This window comes from Schistocerca americana, chromosome X (assembly GCF_021461395.2).
Source record: "Schistocerca americana isolate TAMUIC-IGC-003095 chromosome X, iqSchAmer2.1, whole genome shotgun sequence".
NCBI classification, from domain to species: Eukaryota; Metazoa; Arthropoda; class Insecta; order Orthoptera; family Acrididae; genus Schistocerca; species Schistocerca americana.
In genome coordinates, this window is record NC_060130.1 from 656,667,945 (window position 1) to 656,694,116 (window position 26,172).

The 26,172-nt window shown below is 42.4% G+C and overlaps 1 protein-coding gene across 1 annotated transcript in view; it reads right to left on the minus strand.

Annotated features, from left to right (window-relative positions):
* The window catches only part of LOC124556233, a 345,372-nt gene that overhangs the window by 272,137 nt on the left and 47,063 nt on the right, over nt 1-26,172 (minus strand). Inside the window, exon 3 of the mRNA XM_047130222.1 lies at nt 11,600-11,644. Coding sequence (XP_046986178.1) covers nt 11,600-11,644 — 45 coding nt within the window. The remainder of the gene's footprint in view (nt 1-11,599; nt 11,645-26,172) is intronic.

Below are 26,172 nucleotides of genomic sequence, written 5' to 3' on the forward strand. Positions count from 1 at the left end.
ACTAATACTGTAATTCGACAGTTTTTTGCAACTTATTGCCTAATTTGGTAAGTAAAGTCTGCCGCTTGCGACAGGGACAGAGTCGTATGTAGCGCGGACACCGCGGGATTAATAGAAGTGAGAGGGGGAATATTTTGTCTTCCGATGCTCATAACTCAGGAGCATGCGCAAACTAGCACCGATCATCTGCTACGGCATATATGTCAAACGGAAGTAACATGGATTCGTGAATGCACACTACAGAGACAGTCATCTTCAAATGTGGTGTATTTCTTAGCAAGTAAAATGAAATCAGATTAAGGCAGCACAATACGTAAAAGAAAGAAGGCATTAAAACATTTAGTAAACATTCGTGATCGTGTCTCATCTTGCATTTACTGTTATTAATTAATATAACATACTAATTTACATAGGTTACCAAATAATAGTAAGACCGTTAGCGGAAGGTGTGGTAAAGTGGTCAGGACGGGAAAAGTGGCCCTGAAGTGTATTGTCCCTTGCCGACAAGTGGTGACGCTAGTTCTAATATAAACAGCCAATGTTGTCTGTGGGATTGACAGATGAAGACTGTTCTGTTATTTTATATTATTTTTTTTCTTTTTGCGTATTCTAATGTAAAATATGACATTTATTTTATTCTTGCTACCTCACTTCTATGAAGAGTAATATTTTTTTTTACAAAATCACTGTTTAAATAGCGACTTATGGTTTACAAATGTAGTTCCTTGTTATTCATTTCAGTCTGATAGTTTCTTCTGTGGATCACTAATGCCGACATGGCGTCCGATCGGCATGTGTCGCCACAAAACTCATCGGAAAAAGTCGCCACGCTGTTCACCGCAACGACAGTTAGTTCAAAAAATGTGTGTGAAATCTTATGGGACTTAACTGCTAAGATCATCAGTCCCTAAGTTTACACACTACTTAACCTAAATTATCCTAAGGACAAACACACACACCCATGCCCGAGGAAGGACTCGAACCTCCGCCGGGACCAGCCGCACAGTCCATGACTGCAGCGCCTTAGACCGCTCGGTAAATCCGCCGCGGCGACCGTAAGTTACCTCCAAAAGAACACGCATAGTAGAATAGATAAAACTTACTTATAAATCCTTTTACATATAAAGGGTGATCAAAGTTTCCGTTTGTGGGCGTTGCTGCTGCGTGTATGCGACGTACTGCGTCTCCGAGGCAAGGGATCAGTGTGGCATTCGTATCTTTCCGACACGCATGGGGTAAATGCGGCAACGTGAACTATACCGAAGATATTACCACCGAATGAGTCCAAACAGGACCAACGTGCTGTTCTTCTTTTGTCGGCTGCCGAAAGACTACCACTGTTAGACATCCACCAGAGAGTGAAGAATGTGTACGGGGCAGCATGTCTGTCGAAAACTACCGTAGTGGAACGGTGCACGACAAAGGGTGGTGCAGCTTACCTACATCGCAAATGCTGTAACGCAGAAATTACGCAAGTCAGGTTGCCGCGCGGCATTAGCCGAGCGCTCTCAGGCGCTGCAGTCATGGACTGTGCGGCTGGTCCCGGCGGAGGTTCGAGTCCTCCCTCGGGCATGGGTGTGTGTGTTTGTCCTTAGGATAAGTAGTGTGTAAGCTTAGGGACTGATGATCTTAGCAGTTAAGTCCCATGATTTCACACACATTTGAACTTCTCAGCAAGTCAAGCTGGAGACACTCAAACACTCGCCCTACAGTCCTGATCCCTCACCATGCGAGTATCACCTCTTCTGTGGCTTAAAAAAGGTGCTCAAGCGACGACGATTCCTGTCGGACGAGGAAGTGCAGCAGGCGCCTGCGGACTTCTTCACGCAGCAGGACACCGTGTTTTACCAAACGGCTATCTTCAGCCCGGTGCGTCGGTGATGTGATTGCCTCAATAAATGCTCACGGCGATTTTGCCTGAATGGCATACCGATTCTGGACTGGATGGTCTTCAAACGGAAACGTTTTGACTGCCCCTTAGATAAGGCTATCACCTGCCATTCATCCCTCTGTGACAAATTTGGATTAACTACATTATATTGTTTAAAATCGTCTCTGTTCTGTTATTTTTGGCCTAATACAGAAGTCCGATTTAAAGCGGTCTGCTGCAGCCGCTTGATATTATTTCATATATTAATGCGTGGAGAGGTCTAAAAAGTGCCTGGAAATCAGAAAAACAAACATCCATGAGATCCTGTTTCGATGGTACTGGCCACAGCACCCGCTTAGATACAGAAAATTGGTCACTATGTAACTCTTCAAAAATGCATATGGTTCCAATATAGTATTTTCTTTTTCACTTAATAATGTTTGATGTGGTGGTGGTCAGTGTTTAACGTCCCGTCGACAACGAGGTCATTAGAGACGGAGCGCAAGCTCGGGTTAGGGAAGGATTGGGAAGGAAATCGGCCGTGCCCTTTCAAAGGAACCATCCCGGCATTTGCCTGAAACGATTTAGGGAAATCACGGAAAACCTAAATCAGGATGGCCGGAGACGGGATTGAACCGTCGTCCTCCCGAATGCGAGTCCAGTGTGCTAACCACTGCGCCACCTCGCTCGGTAACGTTTGATGTGATACCTCCTCATATATAGATTCAAAATTTGTAAGTGGCGACCTTCTACCCGAGAGGTGGCATGCCTTTACGATGCAGACAGTGACTTGCCCCTTCTCATATTTATATCTTACTCTGAGTAATTCGATTTGGGGAAGTATAGCTGAGTATGGTCATTACAAGTCTAGTATTGAAAACTCAGAAGATATGAATATTTTCCTCTCTAATTGCACGCGGTGAAAAGTTGCTATTCCTTCACACGCGGACTTACGACGCAGCGTCTCTCGTCACCCGGGTGGTCCGGTGACAGGTGGGTTCTGTTGATCTTGAAAGGGTTATGTCGACGGGTGTGAGGGAGTCCAGACGCCGACATTGTCATAAGAGCGGGGGCGACACGCCTACAGGGGCCTGGATGAGTGGTTGGGGTTAGAGATTCCGTTACTTCGCAGAAACTAGTGAAAACACTTTCTGATGGGCTACCAGCGAGGCGTGGGAATAACTTGTGTTCCCAAGCAGTCTTGGGGAGAAAATTCCCGCGTTTTCTGCAAAATCATAACTGTGATTAGCTTGCCCAGGGAATAGCTCCGTGACGCAGCAAAATCGCCGCGGAAATTGGCGCCAAGTATCTCCATTGATGGAATAGTAATGCTTCGGCAATAGAGTGAAATTTTCCACCGGTTTTCGAGTTGTTGATTGGCACGTTTAACCACGGCGACTGTGGTGGGGGCAGTAATCTTCTGTGTTCGGCTTGTACGGGTGCTCATGAGAGAGTCGGCTCTCGCCTCGGTCGGAGTAGGTTACAAGACGGAGCTCTCGCTGCTCTGGGCAGCCTGCTTTCCGTTGGCTGTCCAATATACTTTCATTTAATTGTAACTGTTTGACGAAGTTGCTGAAGTTTCGACTTCAACGTAGCTTTCCGTGTACAGTTGGCAATTGAGCGTTCTGCGTACAAGCGGCCTATGTTGTCCGTCTTGAGCAGTTTTGGCTAAAGTTAACTGTATCGGAGTTACTGTGTGACTTCGCTTGTTAAAATCAATCACTGTACCGTCGGTGATTGTGTGGCGAGTCGTCTTCGTCTCCCTCAGAGGCGCATTTGTATTGCTAGGAAGTCTGGAACAACCAGACCAGGATAATTTGTTGCGGGCTATACTCGTGACATTATCGTCACCACGACGGGACGTCGAAGCAACCAGCCATCGCCTCCGGTACGCCAGATCGTGTCCTTGCAGTTAATAAGACAGCTTGGTAATGTAGGTCCGCAGCACCGGCAGATATGGAATTTTGCTATGTGATAATCAGAGCTCAGCAGAGCGCGCCTGTTCCCGTCTTTTCTAACGTGGTTCTGTCTTGGGTGTTCACTGTCTGAGTTCTCACTACTGTAGCAGCAATTAATGTTGGGTTGGCTGGGTGTTTCTCTTAAGATTTGAGTAGCAAGAAATTGGCTCTACATACCACTTTAACATAAACGTCACAAGCTAGTTTATGGACAATTTCACCTTCACAACATTTATTTGAGTATGCTATTTGTAAATGTTTTATGTCTTTTGTTTATTATTTTAAGTCTAGTCATAATAAATCAAATTGTTATTTTGTACAGAACTTCCATTCTGTAGAACGGTAGAGCAACACTCTCATTTCTCAAATGTTTAAATGTGTGTGAAATCTTATGGGACTTAACTGCTGCCGGCCGCGATGGTCTCGCGGTTCTAGGCGCGCAGTCCGCAACCGCGCGACTGCTACGGTCGCAGGTTCGAATCCTGCCTCGGGCATGGGTGTGTGTGATGTCCTTAGGTTAGTTAGGTTTAAGTAGTTCTAAGTTCTAGGGGACTGATGACCACAGCTGTTAAGTCCCATAGTGCTCAGAGCCATTGAACTTAACTGCTAAAGTCATCAGTCCCTAAGCTTACACACTACTTAACCTAAATTATCCTAATTCTAAGGACAAACACACACACACACACACACACACACACACACACACACACACACACACACACACACACACACACACACACACATATGCCTGAGGGAGGACTCGAATCTCCGCCGGGATCAGCCGCACAGTCCATGACTGCAGCGCCTTATACCACTCGGCTAATAACGCGCGGCACTCTCCTTACTCACTACGTTCATGAAACTTTCCTTTATCACATTAAGATCTATCACATTAAATTATTGCAGGTGCCAAACTCTTTTCTACTCCACTTGCAGGGTCGATTACAGTCAGTTCGCGTTTCTTCTTAATCCATGTGGAACAGCAAAAGTCGGAGTCAGAAAAGGGGGAGGGGGGGGGGGGGGACTTAGAGCATCATTTCCATATGAAGATTCTAGAAGAATTTAGTGTTAAATACACTGCTAGCCCCGGCACCTCGCATATCAATAACCATGGTTTGGTGAAAATTGAATTTCCCTTTGGACTTAAGTTTGATTGAGGCCTGTTATGAGTTTTTGGAACTTGAGAAACTTAAAATTTCACTTTGTATTTCCTAAAGTTCATAGTTGTCATTTCACTAATTTTTGTTCTGCCTTCTGCGGCTTAATCATTTTATTGATTTTATTAGTTAAGATGGATAGTTGTAATAATGTTAACAGTTTCTGTTCTGAATCATGAAGGATAATAGTCCTGCTAATATTTTAAAATTTTCAGAGCTCTGACACTTCTGTGATTTAAATATTCATGAAATTGTTTATCCTGTATATCCAGTTGTGCAACCTTTTTATTGCAGGGTTTTAATATCTTGTTTCTTACATGTTATAGTATTGGCAGTTACTGCGTGATGTTAGCGAGGAAGCGTGGTGGAATGCACGACTACGGCTAATGACGGGCTTACACCTGGTTGTACGGTCTGGATTAAACCTTTGTCAAAATATTTGGTGTCTGTCTGGCACGAAGTTTGTCTTGTTATTGTAAGCCTTCTGACAACTAATTAATGCTTTCATTCCCTTAGTGCGGTACTTGACTGATGAAATAAAACAAATTTCTTTTGCGGAAATAATTATTTTCTTGGCCTGACAGCTGCCACTCCCAGATCCTCGCTCTATACCTGTCAACTACATAATAACTTCTCATAACTGGGGTTCACACTCAAGTAAACAGTGTACGGAAACATTGGTTCATTGGGATTCGGTTAAGAATGTCAACATTTGTAATATTTCATGTAATTTGTATCACTTTACGACGTATGCAGCCTTGCTCTCGTTTAATGTTGCTGTATTCTTACAGTTATAAGGCTCAGATACGACGATGACATGTAAGCGCTGAGGATTTTAATGTTTGACACGAGCTTAAGCACAGCCGCCCGCAGTACACCACTTAATGAAGGCCCTAAGGCACAAATTGCATTTGTCAAAGAAAAACATTCTACAGTCAATGACGAATATAATGTCCTAAGAAAATGACTATATAACAGCTAATGATAAAAACCCGTGTTAATGAGAGACAAGTGGAAGTGATGTGTCGACAAATCACTATGTGACCAGATCTAATATTGGACCCGCTGGATAAAAGCAGAAAACTGTGGAAAACAATACGGGAAAAGTGGTACAAGTTGGGATTTTTATGAGGGTACGTTATATGTACATAATGACACAAATACTCAGTTTCTCAAATGGTAGGAAAAGAGCGCTGTTATGCACACGGAGGGAAAGTTAAAGAGTTTTGAGTGAGGAAAAAAACTAGTATTACTCGTAAGACTTTGCGTAGGCAGCTATGACACAACTGAACCCTTCATTTACTGGCGGGACTTAGGATTCCCGGCAAAATTTGTGTGGACTTATGTAAATCAACAGCCCGTTAGACCTGTGGGAAGGGTCAGGTCCCATTCCATACAGTTCGTGCTTCCTACACTTCATGTTAGTACAACCTGAACGCCATTCGGAAACCTATACATCAAATGGTTCAAATGGCTCTGAGCACTATGGGACTTAACATCTGAGGTCATTAGTCCCCTAGAACTTAGAACTACTTAAACCTAACTAACCTAAGGACACACACACATCCATGCCCGAGGCAGGATTCGAACCTGCGACCGTAGCAACAGTGCGGTTCCGGACTGAAGCGCCTAGAACCGCTCGCTATACATCAGCCCGGAATGTGAACAGATGTTTTGCAAATGACAGCTTGGTGTGTGTAACAACGCTGCAAAGCTATGTAAATAAAAGTAAGGTTTATATATGAATTGAGTTGTGTGGTAATATTTATTTAGTTATCTATATACATACTACTGTTAATTGAGATAAAACATCAATACAGTACCCTCGTAATATTCCATTACAACGTACAATATGATCGGGACTTAGCAGTCTCGTCAAGTACAGTGTACTGACTTCATAACTTGAGGTTAGATTGAGTTTTGGTTGCTTTTCTTTGACGTCTATCGCTTTTTCTGCTTTCAAGACCTTTTATAAATAAAAACATATCCTTGCTGAGGACAACACGGCGTTTCGTTTTATAAAAAACAATAGAAACGATGCGTGGCTAGCAAAACATTAGTGAATTTAGTAAGATTTTGTTTTGTTTCAGGCTACGGCAACCTATTACAGAAGAGGTCTTACAGAGGAAGAAATTCTCACTGGACTAGCAAATTTTTCAGGTGATATTGACACACCACTTGAACGTAGTGATGACAGTGAATATGAAATGACTAGGAGTACTTCGCGCAGTAATAATAATAATAATAATAATAATAATAATAATAATAATAATAATGCAGCGAATCTTCAGTTGTGTGCTAGTATTGCACAAAGTATTGCAGAACCAGCACTAAGTACTGGTGACGAAGAGGCGGACAATGAGGAAGATGTTCAACTTGTGCCTCATTTGCTATTTGCTAGTACTTTACAAAATGTTGTAGAGCCTGTAGAAAATGCAAATGAGGAAGGGGAGGAGAATGAAGAGAAAAATATGCAAACTGTATCCGTCCCTGATCCACAGTGGAAGAAAAGAAATCATTCCACAATCTTGCACATCTTTAGTCTACATTCAAGGGTAGGCCCATAAATGATCAAACTTCTCATCTTTCAACTCCAAAGAGAAGAAAGGCAGCATTTTCCGTACGAAACGACATATATTTTCAGAATATAGGATCTCACTGGCCAACATTTGCCGATTCAAGAGGCAGAGACTGATGACCTCAGAAGTTAAGTCGCATAGTGCTCAGAGTCAGAGGCAGATATGAACTTTGCTTATATACAAAAGTGGAATCTAGACGCCATTTAGAGTGTTCAGAGCGTAATATTTTTTTGTGTGTCGATGAAAAAAACTGTTTTTATAAGTATTACAAGAAGCAATAATACTAACTAGCTGTATGAGCCTTTTGGTACTTTTCAGTCCCTTAATGTACTTCGCCTGTGTAATCCTGTCGGACGGACAAGTCATCTGAACATTTTATTAATATTAATGACTTTATTATATTTTAAAAATGATAATTTGCTATTTATTCAATAATAGTTCATCAACTATTTAAGAAAACATTTTGAATCCTAACTTTATATTTTTTTACGATTACATAAAATTAAGGGGTAATAAAAGACCAAATTGAAACAGATTTTACTGAAAAATATACACAAATTTATATCTCTTTATTTATTTATTTATTCAGTCTTTCTTTATTTACAATTACATCCTATCATCAGGACAGCTGAAACAGGCCATACGGCCAGCATATTTTATGAAATAAAATGTGTGTTTAATAATTATTACTACTAACTGCATACTAAGACAACAGAAACTAATACTACAAACAGAGAGAGAACAAGAAATAAAATTGCTACATACCAACACCACAGAAACTAATACCACAACAGAAACGGAACAAGAAAGAAAAATATTTACTAGATACCAACACCACAGAAACTAATACCACAAACAGAAACAGCACAAGAGAGAAAAGATTTACTTTCTGTCACTACAAAATTGCAACTGTCCTTAACCATTTATCGAAGTACTCATACTCTTGCTGGTACTACTGTTGCTTTGAATACACCAGTACACGTGTCATTCGTTTGTCCATTATCTGACCTTTTGGATTACTTGGGCACAGAACGGCACATCAGCATCGTTTCTTCCAAAATTCACTGTGCCATCCACAAACCCACTATCTTTAATCGCTCACATTAACACGATGTACAGTGTGACAGCTCCCGTCAGTGTCGCTTACATTAGTTACCTTCTCCCTGACTGTACAGAACTTTGACTCTCAGGGAATAAAACCACGTTGTCGAGTGACTGAACTTCTAGAGGCATCAGGTGGACTCATTCCTCAGTACTGATTTCGAATCAAACATCCTCCTCCCAACCATGACGCACTGCATCTTCGTAGAGCGTACAGTCCCACGTCTTGTCCGGAGAAGCTTTACTGCCACAAGCGCGAGTACCATTTATATTATTTGTCTACTGCTCTTATACAGATACGTTCCGTGCGGGCTATGACCAGTCATGTATGTGTCAGACCACCCGTTGGGCCAGTAATAACACTTTTAGTTTGTCCCTGATGTTAGGAAGAAATTCGTATGTTGTTCTGCCTCTGACTGAGGGTTCCACTCATTCTGCCACGGTGATAGTGTATTTCTTGTTCCGTGTTTCCCTCATTTTCATGTATCTTGCGTATTTCCGTTTCAACGCCGTTCTTTAACCAATGCAAAGATAATCTTTTTGTGATTACCAGATTCAGCTGTCATGTTTCCAGGATTATCAGCAATTCATCGATCGTGGTCGTACGGAAGGTGGCTGTTAGTTTCAGAATCACACCTCGTTGCTCTCTTCTGCGTAATAAAAAGTTTACTTCATGGACACACACAGTTGGAACAAATCCCATAACAGACGCTAATATTGCGATATTTATAATTTTATGCCTCACCTTTGTATTTTTTATGCTTGTCTCCTCTATATAATATGTTAAGTTCCGTCGTTCATCTATAGTAAACTAAAGTATTTCATTAATAATCTTCTTAAAATCATTACATAATTTAATTTTGCTTTGAAATTTCCTGAGATGTTCCTTTATAGAAGAGGGTATGCAGTTTTCTGTGGTGCTAATGAGAATCTGAGACATCCTTTAAGTTCATAGAGCGCAGCATTAGATTTATCCTCTAAAATTCTTCTTGAGTCACCGCTCACACGGCACATCACTTCATTCGCTTTATGTAACTTACGTAATACGGGTTCCAGAATACACACTAAACTTTGAGCTACACAGGCTCTTCGGACAGTTTTCAAGATGACTGTCTTCAACACATTAAATATGCTTTTCACCAACGGTAGTAATCTAATGCTGTTGAACAGGGTCTGTAAGCATTCCAACTCTCTCGGACAATCAGAGAAGGATACGGGCTATGGGTTATCGAAAGCACCCGTAATATCTATTGTCATCACTCTCACCTACCAAGATGTGGGTCGCAAGCGAGATCGCCTTATTTATTGCGTTTTCTGTTGCCTTGTTTCTCCTGCAACTGCGTTGTTGAGGTTTGATACCTTGTTGTAGTCTACGGCCTTGCAATTTTTGCATAGAAGTTTTTCGAATTTATTATCTAGGACGTTAACGAAACAAGACACACTATACGATTTGGGTAACATCGGAAGTAATAAGCATCACCTCAGCATTCTTAGATGGTGCAGACACCCTTGGCAGCAAGAAGCGCTCTTCATGAACTCAACTCAGGTAGATGGCTGAGCAATTAAGGCTTTTATTACACCTGCAGGAACCTCATCCAGTCTTTGATTTTTATTTTCTTTTTCAGCCGTAAAACTCTTCGCCTAATTTCTTCTTATGTGAAAGGGTACACAAGATTATTTTTTATGTAGACCTCCCATAACATCTCTCATATGTCACTTTCTCCTGTATCGCACAAAGCAGTGCTTCTACCATCAATGCAGCTTTCTGTTCCCCTCTTTCTATTGCCATCCAATCATTTCATTTGAGCGTGGGCAGGATTATTATTGATAGTATCTTCCCGCTGACTATTTCATGTGGTATTCCACAAGGACCCATTTCTACGTTGGTTTTCACGAACTGTCTCCATAATTTCAATTTTTGTTCTCCGTAATTCTTCTTTAAAGTGTTATTTCACGATTCTGTAACTAGACACCTTCGGATTCTTTCTTCTTGGATTATCCTACTCTGGCAGAGTTTTTTGGCTCCTCTTGGTTCACATCAATTTATGCAATGCTTCGGTCAAGATACAAGATACTCCCCGAGAAGGACGTCTTAATGATAGGTATAGACAGCTCCATTGCTCTATGTATGGCCTCTGTCACTACCTGTGTTCTCAAATCTACATCACCACCCGACGATGGACTTCCCGGATTATGAAACACTCGTCTCATATCTTCCCAGTAGGCACTCAGAATGTTTTATTTTGCCCTTATCGACACGTTTCCTCTGGTACTTTGCGTTTCCCTACCAGTGACAGATAGGGTATGATATTACGAGAACTGTAAGTCCTTTCACTCTAAATCTTCCAGTCTTACTAACGGTCTAGCGCTGTTATATTTGAAGTTTCTCAGACTCTCCCTTCGGAAGTTGGCGGATTACGGGGTGTAGTCACTAACTTCAGATTGATTTCCATCATCGTTCCTTCTAGCTTCCATCCACGGAGATAATTCAGGCGGCTGTGACATAAAATATTGGACGAATAAACAGGTTATGCTTTTGTCCTTTCATGAGGGCTGTTCTAACCTCAGGGTTCACTTCAGTAATCTGGTGAATCACCGTCCTGAATCATACAGTAAAGTCGCTTTCCAGGCTCTCCTTAGTAAGTTCTTCAAGCTTCTATACATATAATGAGTCTTTCATCATCTTTGCATGTGTGTCTTCCGGGATGTCCTACAGTATAATCAAATTGCTCTGCTTTTATGCACAGAAAGTGACAGCACAAAGAACAGAGAGAGAGAAAAGTGTTACTACAGAAACTGAAAGGATAAACTTTACTGGCAGTAAGTAAACTGGAGGTACCCCCAGAAGTTTAAGATCAAGGCTGGCCTTGGTTCTGGAGACATTAGTATACAGTTAATAGGGAATTTACGATTGTCGCTGCAGGAAATGCTTACCTATTTCTTTGGCATGTGATGGTACCAAGGGAAAATCCCGGAAACCTAGAAGAAAGGCAAAATATATATAAAAATGGGGAATAGAATTTATACACTTAATTACAAAAGCACAAATGTCAAGCGTTACATAAAAACTACAAAGAAAAATAATAAACAGGGCCAAGACAATCAGCGCAACGGAAATTAACGGAGGGTAGCGAGGTTTCATTACAGGATGCTTATGTAGAAAAAATTGTCTTTCCTATAGTTCAGCAAATTGAAAAGCATACGGGACTCTTGTACGTAATTGTACGTGTTTACAGCTTTGAAAGACTTTGTTCAATTAAGCAGAAATCTCTTGTGGTACATCTTCCAAGAAAACAGATAACGGTGATTGGGTAAGCCAGGCGATGTGCTAAAGTTCACACGTGTATTCGTCACCCGGCATCATGAACAGAGTGGACAGTAACTGTCAGCTCGGAAAATTGCACTCCTGTTAAGAAATGGCATTTGTACACAAATATAATTTGATACCTACAATACTTTAAAAAAAAAAAAAGAAGAAGAAGAAGAAGAAGAAGAAGAAGAAGAAGAAAAAGAAGAAGTCGTCGGGATTCGTTCTTTGAGAGTAACACTACAACGCCAATAAACTGTACAAAACCAAACGGACGGACGGAAGAAAGAAAGATAGAGTACTGTCCTATCTACGTCGAGGTTGTTGGAGATGCAGCACCAGCTCAAATTTAACGATGATCAGAAAAAATATCGGCCGTGTCTTTAACAAATCAACCATCCTGTTTACCGCCTCCCATTATTCAGGGAGACCATGTAAAATCTAGATCAAAGTAAATGGAGGTGTATTTGAAACGCGATCCTCACGAATACGAATTCAGTGTCCCAACTCCGGGGCCACTTTGCTCGATAGACAGTCACACAAAGGTACTCCCATGTGTAACGATGGAAAATGGGCAACAATGTGCCTCAATTTCTTTTCGAGTCTGCCACATAAAGCACGACGAGTTGTACCAAATTTACTGAGCGTGGTGGCTCATTGGTTGCAACACTACAGCCTAAAACATACTGGCGGAGCAGGGTTCAAGTCCTCGTTCGACTTTCCTCACTTTAACTTAAGCTTTCGTCTATTTCCATAAATCAAGGTGAATGTTAGATTGGTTCTTTCAGTTAGACTAGAGTCGATTTACTTCCCCATTCTTGCTCAATCAACCCCGTCCGCAGTCTCCATTGGTCTTGATATTGCGAGAAGCTACACCTCCTACCTTTCCTTCCTTCCTTCTTTCTTTCTTTCTTTCCAGTTGTTTGTGACAGGTTGAGGCATTAGGTATAGCTCGATATCAGTTTTTCACATCGAAAAATTCTAGTGGCTGTGACAAACTTAATTACAGTGTGCATTTCCGTGTTTAGCAACATCTTTAGCTACTTGTGTTCCAAACATCTATCAATGGATAATTTCCCGACTCGCTGAAATATGCTGAAGTTAAGCCTCTCTAATAAAAAGGAAATAAAGAAATGCTTTGGAACATCCTTCCTTTGGCAGCACTACAAAAACCAGTACACAGGAACCGGCAGAGAGGAATGGTATTGCTGAGATGACTGTCACATACTTATTTTTAATAAACTACAAAACGCACTATTTTTATAAATTAGTGGCACACTGACATTTGAGGATACACAACGAAATAGAAGCAAAAAAATCACATCCTCTTAGGTGGCGCCCACTTTGATCGAGATATTCTTGCAGACGAGTGGCTAAATTGTCCACACTCTTTTTTAGAATTATACGCGGAAACTGCTGAATTTCTCACATTGTAATGCCAAAAAGGAATTGTGGGTAAGTGTTTCCCCATGTAAACTTGAATTTTTAAGTGTCCCATGAAAAAATAATCACATGGGTGGAGGTCACGTGACCAAATAACACATTCCACATCCCTACGCATTGAAGGAATTTTAAAACTATAGGTGATCTTTATGTACGGCTAGCAGCCGCACCTTGATGGGTCGACTTCTACATTCTGGCAGGAAGTAATTACAAAAACAAACCGTCTCACACACACACACACACACACACACACACACACACACACACACACACACACACGGCCATATACTACCGATATATTGAGGTGCGCACTGTTAAGCTCAAGGCTCTTGGAAGTCAGCGTGGGCACACCAAGATAGAAAATCAAAAACACAATGCAGAGAGCAGGCAAATGTGTTAATGTTTAGGTTACCGGAGGTAAACAGTAACGCTAGAGCCCTGCAAATTGCAGACGCTCTGGGCAGCTGTCCCACGGAAGAAGCTTCACTTCAGAGATATAACTGGTAACTCCATCCATCGGCTAGACGCTGTTGTAAGACGTCAAAGTAGAAGGTGGTCACAAGAAGTCATGTCTTAGCGGAGGCAGCTCCTGAGAACAGTGTCACTGGGTTCATACAGCATTTCACAATATATATAAATGAACAAGTAGTTAGTGTTGGAAGTTCCATGCGGCTTTTCGCGGATGATGCTGTAGTGTATAGAGGAGTTGCAGCATTAGAAAATTGCAGCGAAATGCAGGAAGATCTGCAGCGGATATGTACTTGGTGCAGGGAGTGGCAACTGACCCTTAACATAGACAAATGTAATGTATTGTGAATACATAGAAAGAAGGATCCTTTACTGTATATGATAGCGGAGCAAACACTGGTAGCAGTTACTTCTGTAAAATATCAGGGAGTATGCGTACGGAACGATTTGAAGTGGAATGATCATATAAAATTAATTTTTGGTAAGGTGGGTGCCAGGTTGAGATTCATTGGGAGAGTCCTTAGAAAATGTAGTTCATCAACAAAGGAGGTGGTTTAGAAAACACTGGTTCGACCTATACTTGAGTATTGCTCATCAGTGTGGGATCCGTACCAGGTCGGGTTGACAGAGGAGATAGAGAAGACCCAAAGAAGAGCGTCGCGCTTCGTCACAGGGTTATTTGGTAAGCGTGATAGCGTTACGGAGATGTTTAGCAAACTCAAGTGGCAGACTCTGCAAGAGAGACGCTCTGCATCGCGGTGTAGCTTGCTGTCCAGGTTTCGAGAGGGTGCGTTTCTGGATGAGGTATCGAATATTTTGCTTCCTCCTACTTATACCTCCCGAGGAGATCACGAATGTAAAATTAGAGAGATTCGAGCGCGCACGGAGGCTTTCCGGCAGTCGTTCTTCCCGCGAACCATACGCGACTGGAACAGGAAAGGGAGGTAATGACAGTGGCACGTAATGTGCCCTCCGCCACACACCGTTGGGTGGCTTGCGGAGTATAAATGTAAATGTAGATGTAGATGTAGAAGCACTATAACAGCGGTCCCCCACACACGAGACCTCCGGGCGGGACCAAGTGACTTAAAATAAAATTGTTGCGAGCCATTAAAGGAATGGCAGTGACGTTCAACTTTCATCTGAACATTGTTGCTACCAAACTTGGAGTTCGTTAATGTAAAGGGCAGAAATATCCCTACCTACCGAGTAAGAGACGGGTAGGAATCTGAATGTGATAGGCCAGAGACGCCCTGGAGCTGCACAGCCACTCGTCAGATTGGCCGAGGCCTGAAAGGTGCCGGTGGATTGGGGGACCGTCTATAGGAAGCGAGAAACATTGCGTCGCCTCAATCCTTTAAAAACCCAAGTTGTTGTTACAGAGGGCTCTCGGTTAGATCGTTGGGACGCCAACTCCGAGTCGATCGTCGCCAGCCTCGGATAAGCTCTGACAAGTCTGTTTTTCTCACTTTGAGTGCTGCTCTCGTACTATTCATTCGGCCAGTGGTTGGTGTTTCTCTTAGCTCTCACAGCACGAACTCAGACACTGACTTCTTTTGTGCAACCAGCAGCATCCTTTGCTTTTTCTAATGTTTAGAATTAACCTTCAGATAGTAGATACTTTGAGTACAAATAAATAGTGTTAATCAGATCCCTGAGTTCCTTGAGTCTCCTGCGCTGAGCATCTGAGTGTCCCAAAATACATTCCTCTCGTAGGTGGACTGTGACAGTGTATGATGCTGATCAAAGCTATCAAACTGCCTTCATTGGAGGTTTGTCTTTCTGCATTTGCACCTAACCGCTCGGAAATTTCAGACTGACCTGTAAGCCTCCGTCGTCCCTCTACCCTGTGTTAGGACACAACACATACACAAAAAAGCCCAATAATGCAGATGCGAGGTAAACCACACCAAACTGGTAACCTTCCGCAGTGGAGAGGTTTTTCATGTAAATTTTGCAATTTTTTGTGTGTCTAGTACCGAATATTCTATTTGATAATCACAGCAGATAAAAGGAGATGGGACTCGTCACTCTCGACCAATCCTTTCTACAAACCAAAGTGGGCAAATAAAATCGTTTTGCCGTTAGGGTGTGGCATAATTATTATCTTATACTGACGGAAGTGACTTAGCGGGTCAGTCAGGAGCGATAGGGCGCCTGATTACACGTGAACCTAATATCATTTGCATGCAGCCCTCCGAACACAGCTGTTTTCTTGGAAGGTGGGGAACATTCATAATAAATTTATCACAAAAATATGGAAACCTACGCTACGCAACACTTGCTCACTGGTGGTGATGAAATAAACATCACGGTCCATGACCGCGTGAAGCTATGTGGTTGTATGAACAACACCCCCAAAACACAGAAACATCTTCTGCATTAACTACACCCTCCAGACACTGGAGTCAAACGCCTCATTCAACCATTGGTGTAATCTACACCTTGCATCGTTCAAAAAAGAAGCAAAATCGCGACTTGTTGGACCACACTACTAACCTCCAGTCGGGTATTCCCCAATTTCTGTGGTTGCTGTGCGCAATGGGCCTTTGTGAGGTACCGGACTCCAAATGTCCACTCCACACTGTCCCCTTCACGATGGTCGCTCGGAAACTGCATAAGAAAGACCTACGTTCACAGACAACAGTATTTACTGTAGGGTTTAAAATAGATTTTCGTTGGCAAGGTGTGATACTCATCTCTACGCCTGTCGATTAGCAAAGTTTTACAACCACTGTTTTTACGCTGTGTTACATGGCTGTGAGTGAGACATCATTCCTTGTACACACGTTGGTTAGTCCGCACTGATACACCACCAGATCGAGCAAGTTCATTCACGGCCTGATCATATACACCCACAAGCACCACAGCTCTTTCTGCCATTCTGACGCGTCTTCATATCAATCAATTTTTAATGCGTTATTTTAGGTAACTTTATCTGTCTGTACATATAAATTTTGTAACGGATTTTCAACTAACTTCCTGATGAGCCACATAACTCAAATTTTAAACACAGTTCACTTTACAGTGACTCGTGCAGCACAGATATAGATGTGGAATACAAATAGTCAACTGTGAGAATCAGGAAATATAATTTTCAACACTCACGCCCTCACCCCTCCCAGTTAGCTCATTTCTCCATGACATCCACAGCGCTGTAGACAACAGCTCTGAAGTTGTTGCCGTGTTCCTTGACTTCAGGAACGCATTTGACACAGTCACGCACTGCCATCTAGTGAAAACAGTACAAGCTGACAAAGTATCGGACTAGATTTGTGACTGGATTCAAGATTTCCTTGCAGATAGAACTCAACACATGCTCTCAACGGAACAAAATCGACAGATGCAAAGTTAAGTTCGGGAGTACCCCAAGGAAGTGTGACAGGACCATTACTGTTTACAATGTATGGTTGGTTCAAATGGCTCTGAGCACTATGGGACTCAACTGCTGAGGTCATCAGTCGCCTAGAACTTAGAACTAATTAAACCTAACTAACCTAAGCACATCACACACATCCATGCCCGAGGCAGGATTCGAACCTGCGACCGCAGCGGTCGCTCGGCTCCAGACTGCAGCGCCTGGAACCGCACGGCCACTCCGGCCGGCTTACAATGTATGTAAATGAGCCAACGGAAAGCGTCGAAAGCTCTTTAAGACCGTTCGTAGATGGTGCAGTTGTCTATAAGAAAGAAGCAACGCCAGTAAACGGTATCGATTTGCGGAACGACCCACAGAGGATTGATGAATGGTGCACGGATTAGCAGTTAACCACTAGCGTAAATAAATGTAACATATTGCGCGTACCTCGGAAAAAATCCGCTGCTGTAAAACTACACTGTTGATGACAAATTGCTGGAAACAGTGTCTACCGTAAAATACCTATGATCCAGGGCGAATTCAAGCGTAATGGGAAAAAAAGGGTAATACACATGCTTACCAATAATCATTCTTCCCACACGCCATTCGCGAGTGGAACAAGGAAGGGGGATCAATTAGTGGTACCAGACGTACCCTCCGCAATACACGATCTGGTGGCTTGCTTGGTATTGATGTATATGTAAGGGTCCAAAAATGTATCCTCACGAGTCTATGCGTTGCTATGAAAAAAGGGCACTGGCATGCGAGTTACAAAGGGAAAGAGTCGTCAGAGCAAAGAGAACAAAGGCAGTTGCCAAGAAAAATGTTTGCAAGCTTTAGTGACCTGGGAGTGGAGCAGCGCGTCCGCACTCGGCAGCAGCCGACGGAGGGCTGTGGCTGTGTTTGCGGCAACTGACGCGGCGTGGCGCTGGCCTCGCCACAAGTGCAAGTCGGCGTGACTCAGCTGTTGTCTGACCTTGCCTCGTCACACGTGCAGCCCGAGCCTCGCGTTTGCTTACCCTCCCGCGCGCAGAATTCCGCTCCTCAACGCCGCCGTTCTCGCCACTTATACGGAAAAGTCAATCAGTACTGAACCACCTGAGGAGTTTTTCAAGGATCTTGCGTTAAGAACGAGACTCCACTCATCGCCCGCGAGGTTTGCTTTAAAATACTTCCGTGGTTTTAGACTGCGTGTCGGTTGACCCTTCGCTCCAATACGTCCAGATAACAGTCTGGCGATGACTTTATCAACGCGCACGATTGTTATTGAGCGAGGGAAGACAATGCCTGCAGGGGGAACAGCGACCGCTAGAAATGAAACTGTGGAGCAACGACGATTCGCATAAAAATTTCCTTCGTCGACATGTTTCACTCGTCAGACGCGAGCATCTTCGGAAATTTAGTAGCCAACGGCCACACGTTGAATTTATCTGGCGGTGTACATCGCGAATGTCAGATGTTGTTATCGAAGGAACGTACAGTAAACTAAAAACAATGTGCGTGATGGTCTTAACTTTCCGCTCACCTATGTGTATCAACTGTGGAACTACAGCAAGACAATTAAAATACATTCCCACATCAAACATAAGCAATTTTCTTTATATTTGTTGTCCAGAAATGAACAAAAAGAGTAAAAAGATTCAAACCAGCTATGTAAAATGCAGGTCGAAAAAGCGCACAATTCGCTATTGGAAAGGAAAAGGGGTGGGGGCGCTGTAGATGGAAGTGGTGCAAGTACCTCTGTTACACACCCCTTGCTGACTTGCGATGTATAGCTGTACAATTAGATATTTGTGCAGTAAACGGGATGACTATATTTCTGAACACATTTAAAACTCGCTACAGCTCAATTCTGTTGTTGACTGCTGTGTTATCCTATTTCGCCAGAGCACACGGGTTACTTTCGACATCTGATTCGTTAAGCGTTATGCAGCACGCCAGCAGCAGCAGAAGTAGAAGAAGAAGAAAAATAAGAAGCAGCCGCCGACACATGTCATGGTATTACAATTTAAGAAATGAACAAAAATATAATTCATACATGCACGGATTTACGTACTTAAAGGTCTAGTTTGACAAGGATGGGGAAAAATTGCCGGCGGTGGGCTTGTGGCAAGAACTTTTGCTTGAAATCATTTTGGGAAAATTACGAAAACCAACGTAAGGATGGCCAGACGGAGATAGCAGTCTTTTGGAGACTCCATACTTCCGAATACGGGGAGAGTCTGTTGAAAACAGAGCAGCTTCGTGCGGTTTATCCCTAGTATACAACACTGTTTTGAAAAGAAGATATTTACTACTGTAAAAACTAGTGCTATCCTATTCATTTATTTCTCACTGCCAAACAATGCACACGCTACACACACCATACACACTATCAGCAGTCATCAGGACCATTACTAAACGTCTACTGAACGGACGTAGCACACACGTCAACGTGCTGCAAGCTCAGTCCAGCGTTTACGACGCTATACGTTTATCAGCTCCTTATATCCTTCATAACACCGTGTACAGAATGGGGAAGAAATGTGATCTGACTATGACGCTGCGTGAATGATCATGATTACACGTTAAACGAACGTTTAAAAAGATGAAAAGTGCGAAGATTAGCGCTTTGTGCTTGAAACCAGATACAAACAAATATAAGTGGCTTGTCAGCCTTTGATATGTTCCACGTCGCAAAATATTTACACAGTTCGCCTCGTCCACCTTGAATAATGGTGTGTTTCACTCTGAAGCGCTTAAAATTTTCGCCATAATACTTATCTGTTGCCACAAACAGAAAAACATTACTTGCGCTTGTTTCATATAAAAACTCTGAGTAAAATTTACACGTACAACAGAAATACTTCACATAATGAGCAAACCATAATCCTAAAACCGTACGTTGACTTGAACGGCACAGCGCTTAACCTGTTGCAGGCGATACGCTCTTGCCTTTTAACTGAATTGGGTTGGGTTGTATAGAGGGAGCAGACCAGACAGCGAAGTCATCGGTCTCTTCGCATTAGGGAAGGCAATCGGCAGTGCCCTTTCAAAGGAACCATCCCGCTATTTGCCTAGGTTTTTAACTGAATTGCGTTGCCACCTACAGCTTAACTTGATTCTAGTGCAACTTCACATGTTTCACAAATACAGATTATTAAAGATGAAATAAGTAAGAAATTATAGAGAACATCCTACGCCCGATTTACAACAGACAGAACTGCATATGCAAACATATCATTTTATTCGTTTCTCTGGGGGTTCGTTAGTACGAATGGCTGGCATTACCGGCGTCACCAGTAATAAAAGGCCAATGGTGAAGAACGCTAGCCAGCCGCGCGGGATTAGCCGAGCGGTCTCAGGCGCCGCAGTCGTGGACTGTGCGGCTGGACCCTGCGGAGGTTCGAGTCCTCCCTCGGGCATGGGTGAGTGTGTTTGCCCTTAGGATAATTTACATTAAGTAGTGTGTAAGCTTAGGGACTGGTGACCTTATCAGTTAAGTCCCATAAGATTTCACACACATTTGAACATTTTTTTGAAGAACGCTAGCCACTCATACTGTCGAAATATCAGAACAACAATAAATCATAGGCTGAAGATCCAGGAAGGAATGTCAACAGGCAGAATGTCACGAACGTCTCAAGGATACCACGTTATGTCTAATAAAGACCACGATACGATATAATAAATTTCATTTAACCAGTAAGATGCCGCCATAGCAGCACAGCATTGGACCATTCTTACGCGGCTTCAGCAGTGAACGGAATAACAGGTCCGTTTAGCGCTCACACAAATAGGACTTGACTTCCTTACACACCCACCAATTTATCGGCCTGCCGACCGACCGACCATTTCCGTGACAGCCTACAAACACTCAACCGACTGCACTCCGCCATTACAGTATCGTCCTGTTGCTCTGATTTGGCCTTTAGTTCACTGAGTTTATGTTCTACGAGATCCCGCTGGGCTTTACATAGAAGCAAAAACGGGGGTTTGCCTTGGCTGTTTTAGAAGTAACAAGCCGAGAGGAAGCTGTGAGCAAAGAAGGGGCCGGCCGGAGTGGCCGTGCGGTTCTGGGCGCTACAGTCTGGAACCGAGCGACCGCTACGGTCACAGGTTCGAATCCTGCCTCGGGCATGGATGTGTGTGATGTCCTTAGGTTAGTTAGGTTTAATTACTTCTAAGTTCTAGGCGACTGATGACCTCAGAAGTTAACTCGCATAGTGCTCAGAGCCATTTGAACTATTTTGCAACGAAAGAAATTCACCCCAGTTCTGTTACTTAAGCAGCTGGGGGCCAATTATTTTCATAATTATCTAAGAATGGATGAATCATGTAGTTCGGAGCTGTCGAGCATCATCAAACCATTCTTAACGAAAAGAATACAGTCATGAGAGAGGCTGTAAGTTGCGAGAAGAGGCTGTTAGCTACATTACGATTTTTAGCCGCTAACAGAAGTTAAGAGGACCTCAAATTCAGCGCTGTTGTATCCCTACAATTATTAACTGAACTGAGTTCTGAAACTTGCAACGTGATTTATAGTTGACTGAGGAAATACATGATGGTAAATCAAAACAAATAAAACAAAAGACCTTCATTAAAACGTTATTAATTTATGTATGTAGCATAATAGATGATCGGTGACGTCAAGGAACTCATTTCAAGTTCGAAGAAGAAAGACTGCAGATGGTGGTGGCGTACATCGTCTAATAAATAAAACAACAGACGGGTAAGAAATGAAGCATTTACCAACTATTAGTGCCGTAAACAAAATCTCACACTACGCTTTTCATAGCATAGGGCTTGGATACAGGCTGGACTTTTTTTTAACACTGATAACAATAAAGCAAGTATATTTTATTGAATGCCGATATTTCTGTTTTTAGATTTAGTTTCCGGTAAGTAACTGAAATAAAGCCTAAAAACTGAAATACAGAACGTCGACAGACTTATTTTCTCTGTGGGCCACATGAAACGATTATGGATTTATCTGAAAAATGAAAAAGTGCTTAATTTTTTGAATCTACGTCGCTGTACGTCCCACATCCTGTGATGTATATGATATTAGAACAGCATTTCATCCCGCGCGCAGTGACAAAAGACGAACTTACGTCGTGCGGTTGGCACGACAGCGGTACACAATGTACAATTTGTGGTGGGGGGTGGGGTTTCGGCCTTTTGGGTGGTCCTATCCACGGGACATTCTGACAAGGTAATTTCGTCGGTCGATTGGTCGGTCAAATCACTTACACAGTACACACGTCCAATTTGTCGGTCGATCGATCGATCGGTTGGTCAGTGCGTGTGTAGCCCTTACGGCAGACAAGAAAGTACACACAGCGTGGGCGTGGAAAAAGATAAGCAAATGGCGAGCAAAAGTAGCCATAAGGCGCGTACATGAATATAAAACTATGTAAAACAAATGGATGCATTCATGCATCACGTCCTCTTCTGTCGCCGTTGTGTAGACGACATCATTATTATCTCGAACGGCCCTGTCTCTGACATTCCCTTAATAGCAGAAGAATTTAATGCCTTACACCCAAACGTGATATTCACTCACGACGCGATGGACCATAACAGAATGTTTTACTATTTAGAACTGCAGCTTCAGCTTCATGGGATTCGATTTGACATCTCGTATCCACCAGTAGCGACCCTATAATTCACGTCTCACCAGTACAAACCTTTATCAAATCTATGGTATTCCGCATTGGTGAGATACCTCTCAGCCCATCTTCCATACAAAAATAATTAGGGGACTTGAAACACATTGCTCTAAGCAACGCTTACAGTCCTGCAATACTAGATAAAGTGTATAAAGAAACATTATCAGTTACTGAGAGTACAGTTCACCCGCCTCATTGTCTTCGAAATCCAGATTTGTGAGGATACCGTTCACGAGGAATCTCTCATACGGTCTGGCTAAGCTTTTTAGGAATCAGGACACGCGTGTTGTCTTCACTACCGGTAATAAATTTCAACACAATTACATTCAGAATGAGCGACCTCTCACACATAAGTATGAAGGATTTGTGTGCGTTTGACGACTGAGAAAGGCTAGGTTAAACAGCATTCCGCTTTTTCCAAGCATCTTAAGCGGGCACCAGTCTCCCACATTGGAAAACATCTTGCTCAGAAGGGGGAAAAGCCCAATCTGCTCGAGGAGTTAGAAATTGTTAAATACGTGTATGCCGATAACGACAATTTACTGAACGACCAACTTATTAGTAAAAATTCAAGTATATAATGATTCAAAGTTACTGATATTTACAATGTTGATGCAATGATACTTCTGTATTTATTTTAATATTGCCCTTTTTGGTATGAGAGAAGTTACGGGGAGGACTGTTATGGGATTTTTAAAAGGATTTAGTTTATGGCATTTTCATTTTACATTGTTATGTATTTTTTATGTCTCAGGACAGATCTTTCTTTTTGAAACTCCTGATTCTGGTACCTTGATGTTTGATTCTGTTGGTTATTGAGTGCATGCGCTGCACATGCACTTTCAATTTTAGCCAATTTACTGCGCATAATTGGGCATTTATGACACACTTCATTCGCTAGTATCACGCTATCATCATTTGACCTTTACCTTTTTCCTTTGCTCATACATGGGCATCTTTATTACATAATTCGTATGACCTCTTACGTTTTGCACGTACGCATTTTAATCTACGTATTTCTTTTACATGGTTTTTTTCTTCATGTATGGCTAGTTTTGCGCGCCATCTGATTATCTGTTTTCTCACTAGCGCAGAGTGTGCTTTCTATTGTGTCATAGCCATATTTACGTGACCTCTAAACGGACCTATTGCATGTTTAGCTGATATTACGTTCATACATTTGTAGGGGTGGTCCCCTGCTGTGCCGCTAAGTGAGACATCTTGACTCCTCCAAGACTCCAATAGCACAGAACCGTGTGGTAAGCTGTCGTTCTACTCTCGCTCTTCTTTGTCACATCATTTAGTAGCGCTTGTTCGTCCGTTGTGCCTTTTCCATCCCACGCGGTTTAGCGTCATTAATCCGTTGCTTGCAGGAGGTCTCCTTGGTGCCAATTTTTTTCATGTGCCAAACGAATACTCAAAGAAATGTTTCTATGTCTGGCTGCTACCCCCTCCTGGCCTTGGGCAAGTTAATTCTCAGTCGGCCATTTTACCTTAGAGTTGCTATTTTCTAGCGGTGCCTTCGGTACGTTGTTCCACCCCACCGTACTCATCCTCTGAAGACCGACGTTTCCAGTGTCCAACTAGACGTCCTAGAGTCCAGAGATATATGCCAAGACATTAGCTAACAAACAGCTACTGGACCATATCGCGGCCTTGTCGTAAAGATATGCCTTGATTTTGCACGAACTGCCGTACACATCAGTGTATGGCAACGAATCATTATTACCACATACAAACAATTGTGCTAAGGCATCACAAAAATTCAACGCAATAGCGAAAAAATGAGTGCGATGAAACAATGGTCTAGCATTTTATTCAAATATTAAAAATGCTGTGCATTGTATACGAACCATAGGGGCAGACATACGGATCGATTTCTTGGCGCACATTTCAGTAAATTACTGTAGAAAAACAATCGCAATAGCGTTTATTTACTGTTGTAAGCACTTTCGGTAAGTTGTTAAAGATAAAAAGGGCTCATAAGACATAAGATCATAATAACTGCACAATACAAAAAAGTAAAAAAAAGAACTTTTACTTTCTTACATTTAAGGGAAGTTAGAATGGAAATTTTTTTCAAATTTTCGGATTTTTATCTCTTTATAGAATTTGCAATTTTCCAAATAAAATGATTATATACACCGGTTGAAAATGATAAAATTTTTACGTGCAGCTCAGCCTTATGCTAGGAAGATTATCACAAAACTGGAATGTGGTGGTCATGCCCACAAGAGGATGGGCACCAGGTTGAGGAGGTTGAAACAAAGTTTGAGAGACGAGAAACTTTCTGATGGTAAAACCGTAAGAGGCAGGCTGACAGACAAAATGATTGATGAACTACAGCAATATTATGGGATGGCCATCAGAAATAATACTGAGGATTTGTTGAAAATGAAGCAGGCAGTATGGGCTACCTACTTCCACAGACTGTCAACTGATTAAAAACCAGTACACCACCTTTGCCTCCCTGGACCTGATTCATGGTGCCATTACCACAATGCCCAGTACTCAAACACTTCATACAGCCATAAACATTCCACCCCAGCAGCAGTCATGGGTATCATAAAACCTGTTTACACAGACCTGGCAAATCCTGATTTACTGAAGATGTGTCTGCATGGTCAGACTCAAAATCCCATTGAGTCGTTCAATAATCTTATATGGACTCGCTTACCAAAAAATGTTTTTGTTGGAATGAAGACACTAAAGTGGGGTGTCAGTGATGCTGTTATTGCTTTTAATGATGGCAACGTTGATAGGGTGAAAGTGCTACAGCATATGGGAATTAATCATGGAGCAAACTGCATCGGAGAACTTGAACGGATGGAGAAGGTTCGCATTGATAAAGCAGAGTATGTAGCATAGATGGTCACTAAGGAGTCCAGAAAGAAGAAAAGAAGAAAAAACTTGGAAAAAGATCAAGAGGATGATATACAGTATGGTGCAGGGTGCTTCTGAGTGACCAAAAATTAAAAAATTAAACATGTATTAAGTGACTTACAGTCCTTTGAACCTTTAGAAGCCGTTCCCAAAAATTTACATTTTCTGTTGCATTTTTCCTTAGCTCAGAAATCCCTTCGAGTAGAAATGGTTCTAATGGCTCTAATCACTATGGGACTTAACATCTGAGGTCATCAGTCCCCTAGACTCAGAACTACTTAAATCTAACTAACGTAAGGACATCACACACATACATGCCCGAGGCAGGATTCAAACCTGCGACCGCAGCAGCAGCGCGGTTCCGGACTGAAGCACCTAGAACCGCTCGGCCACAGCG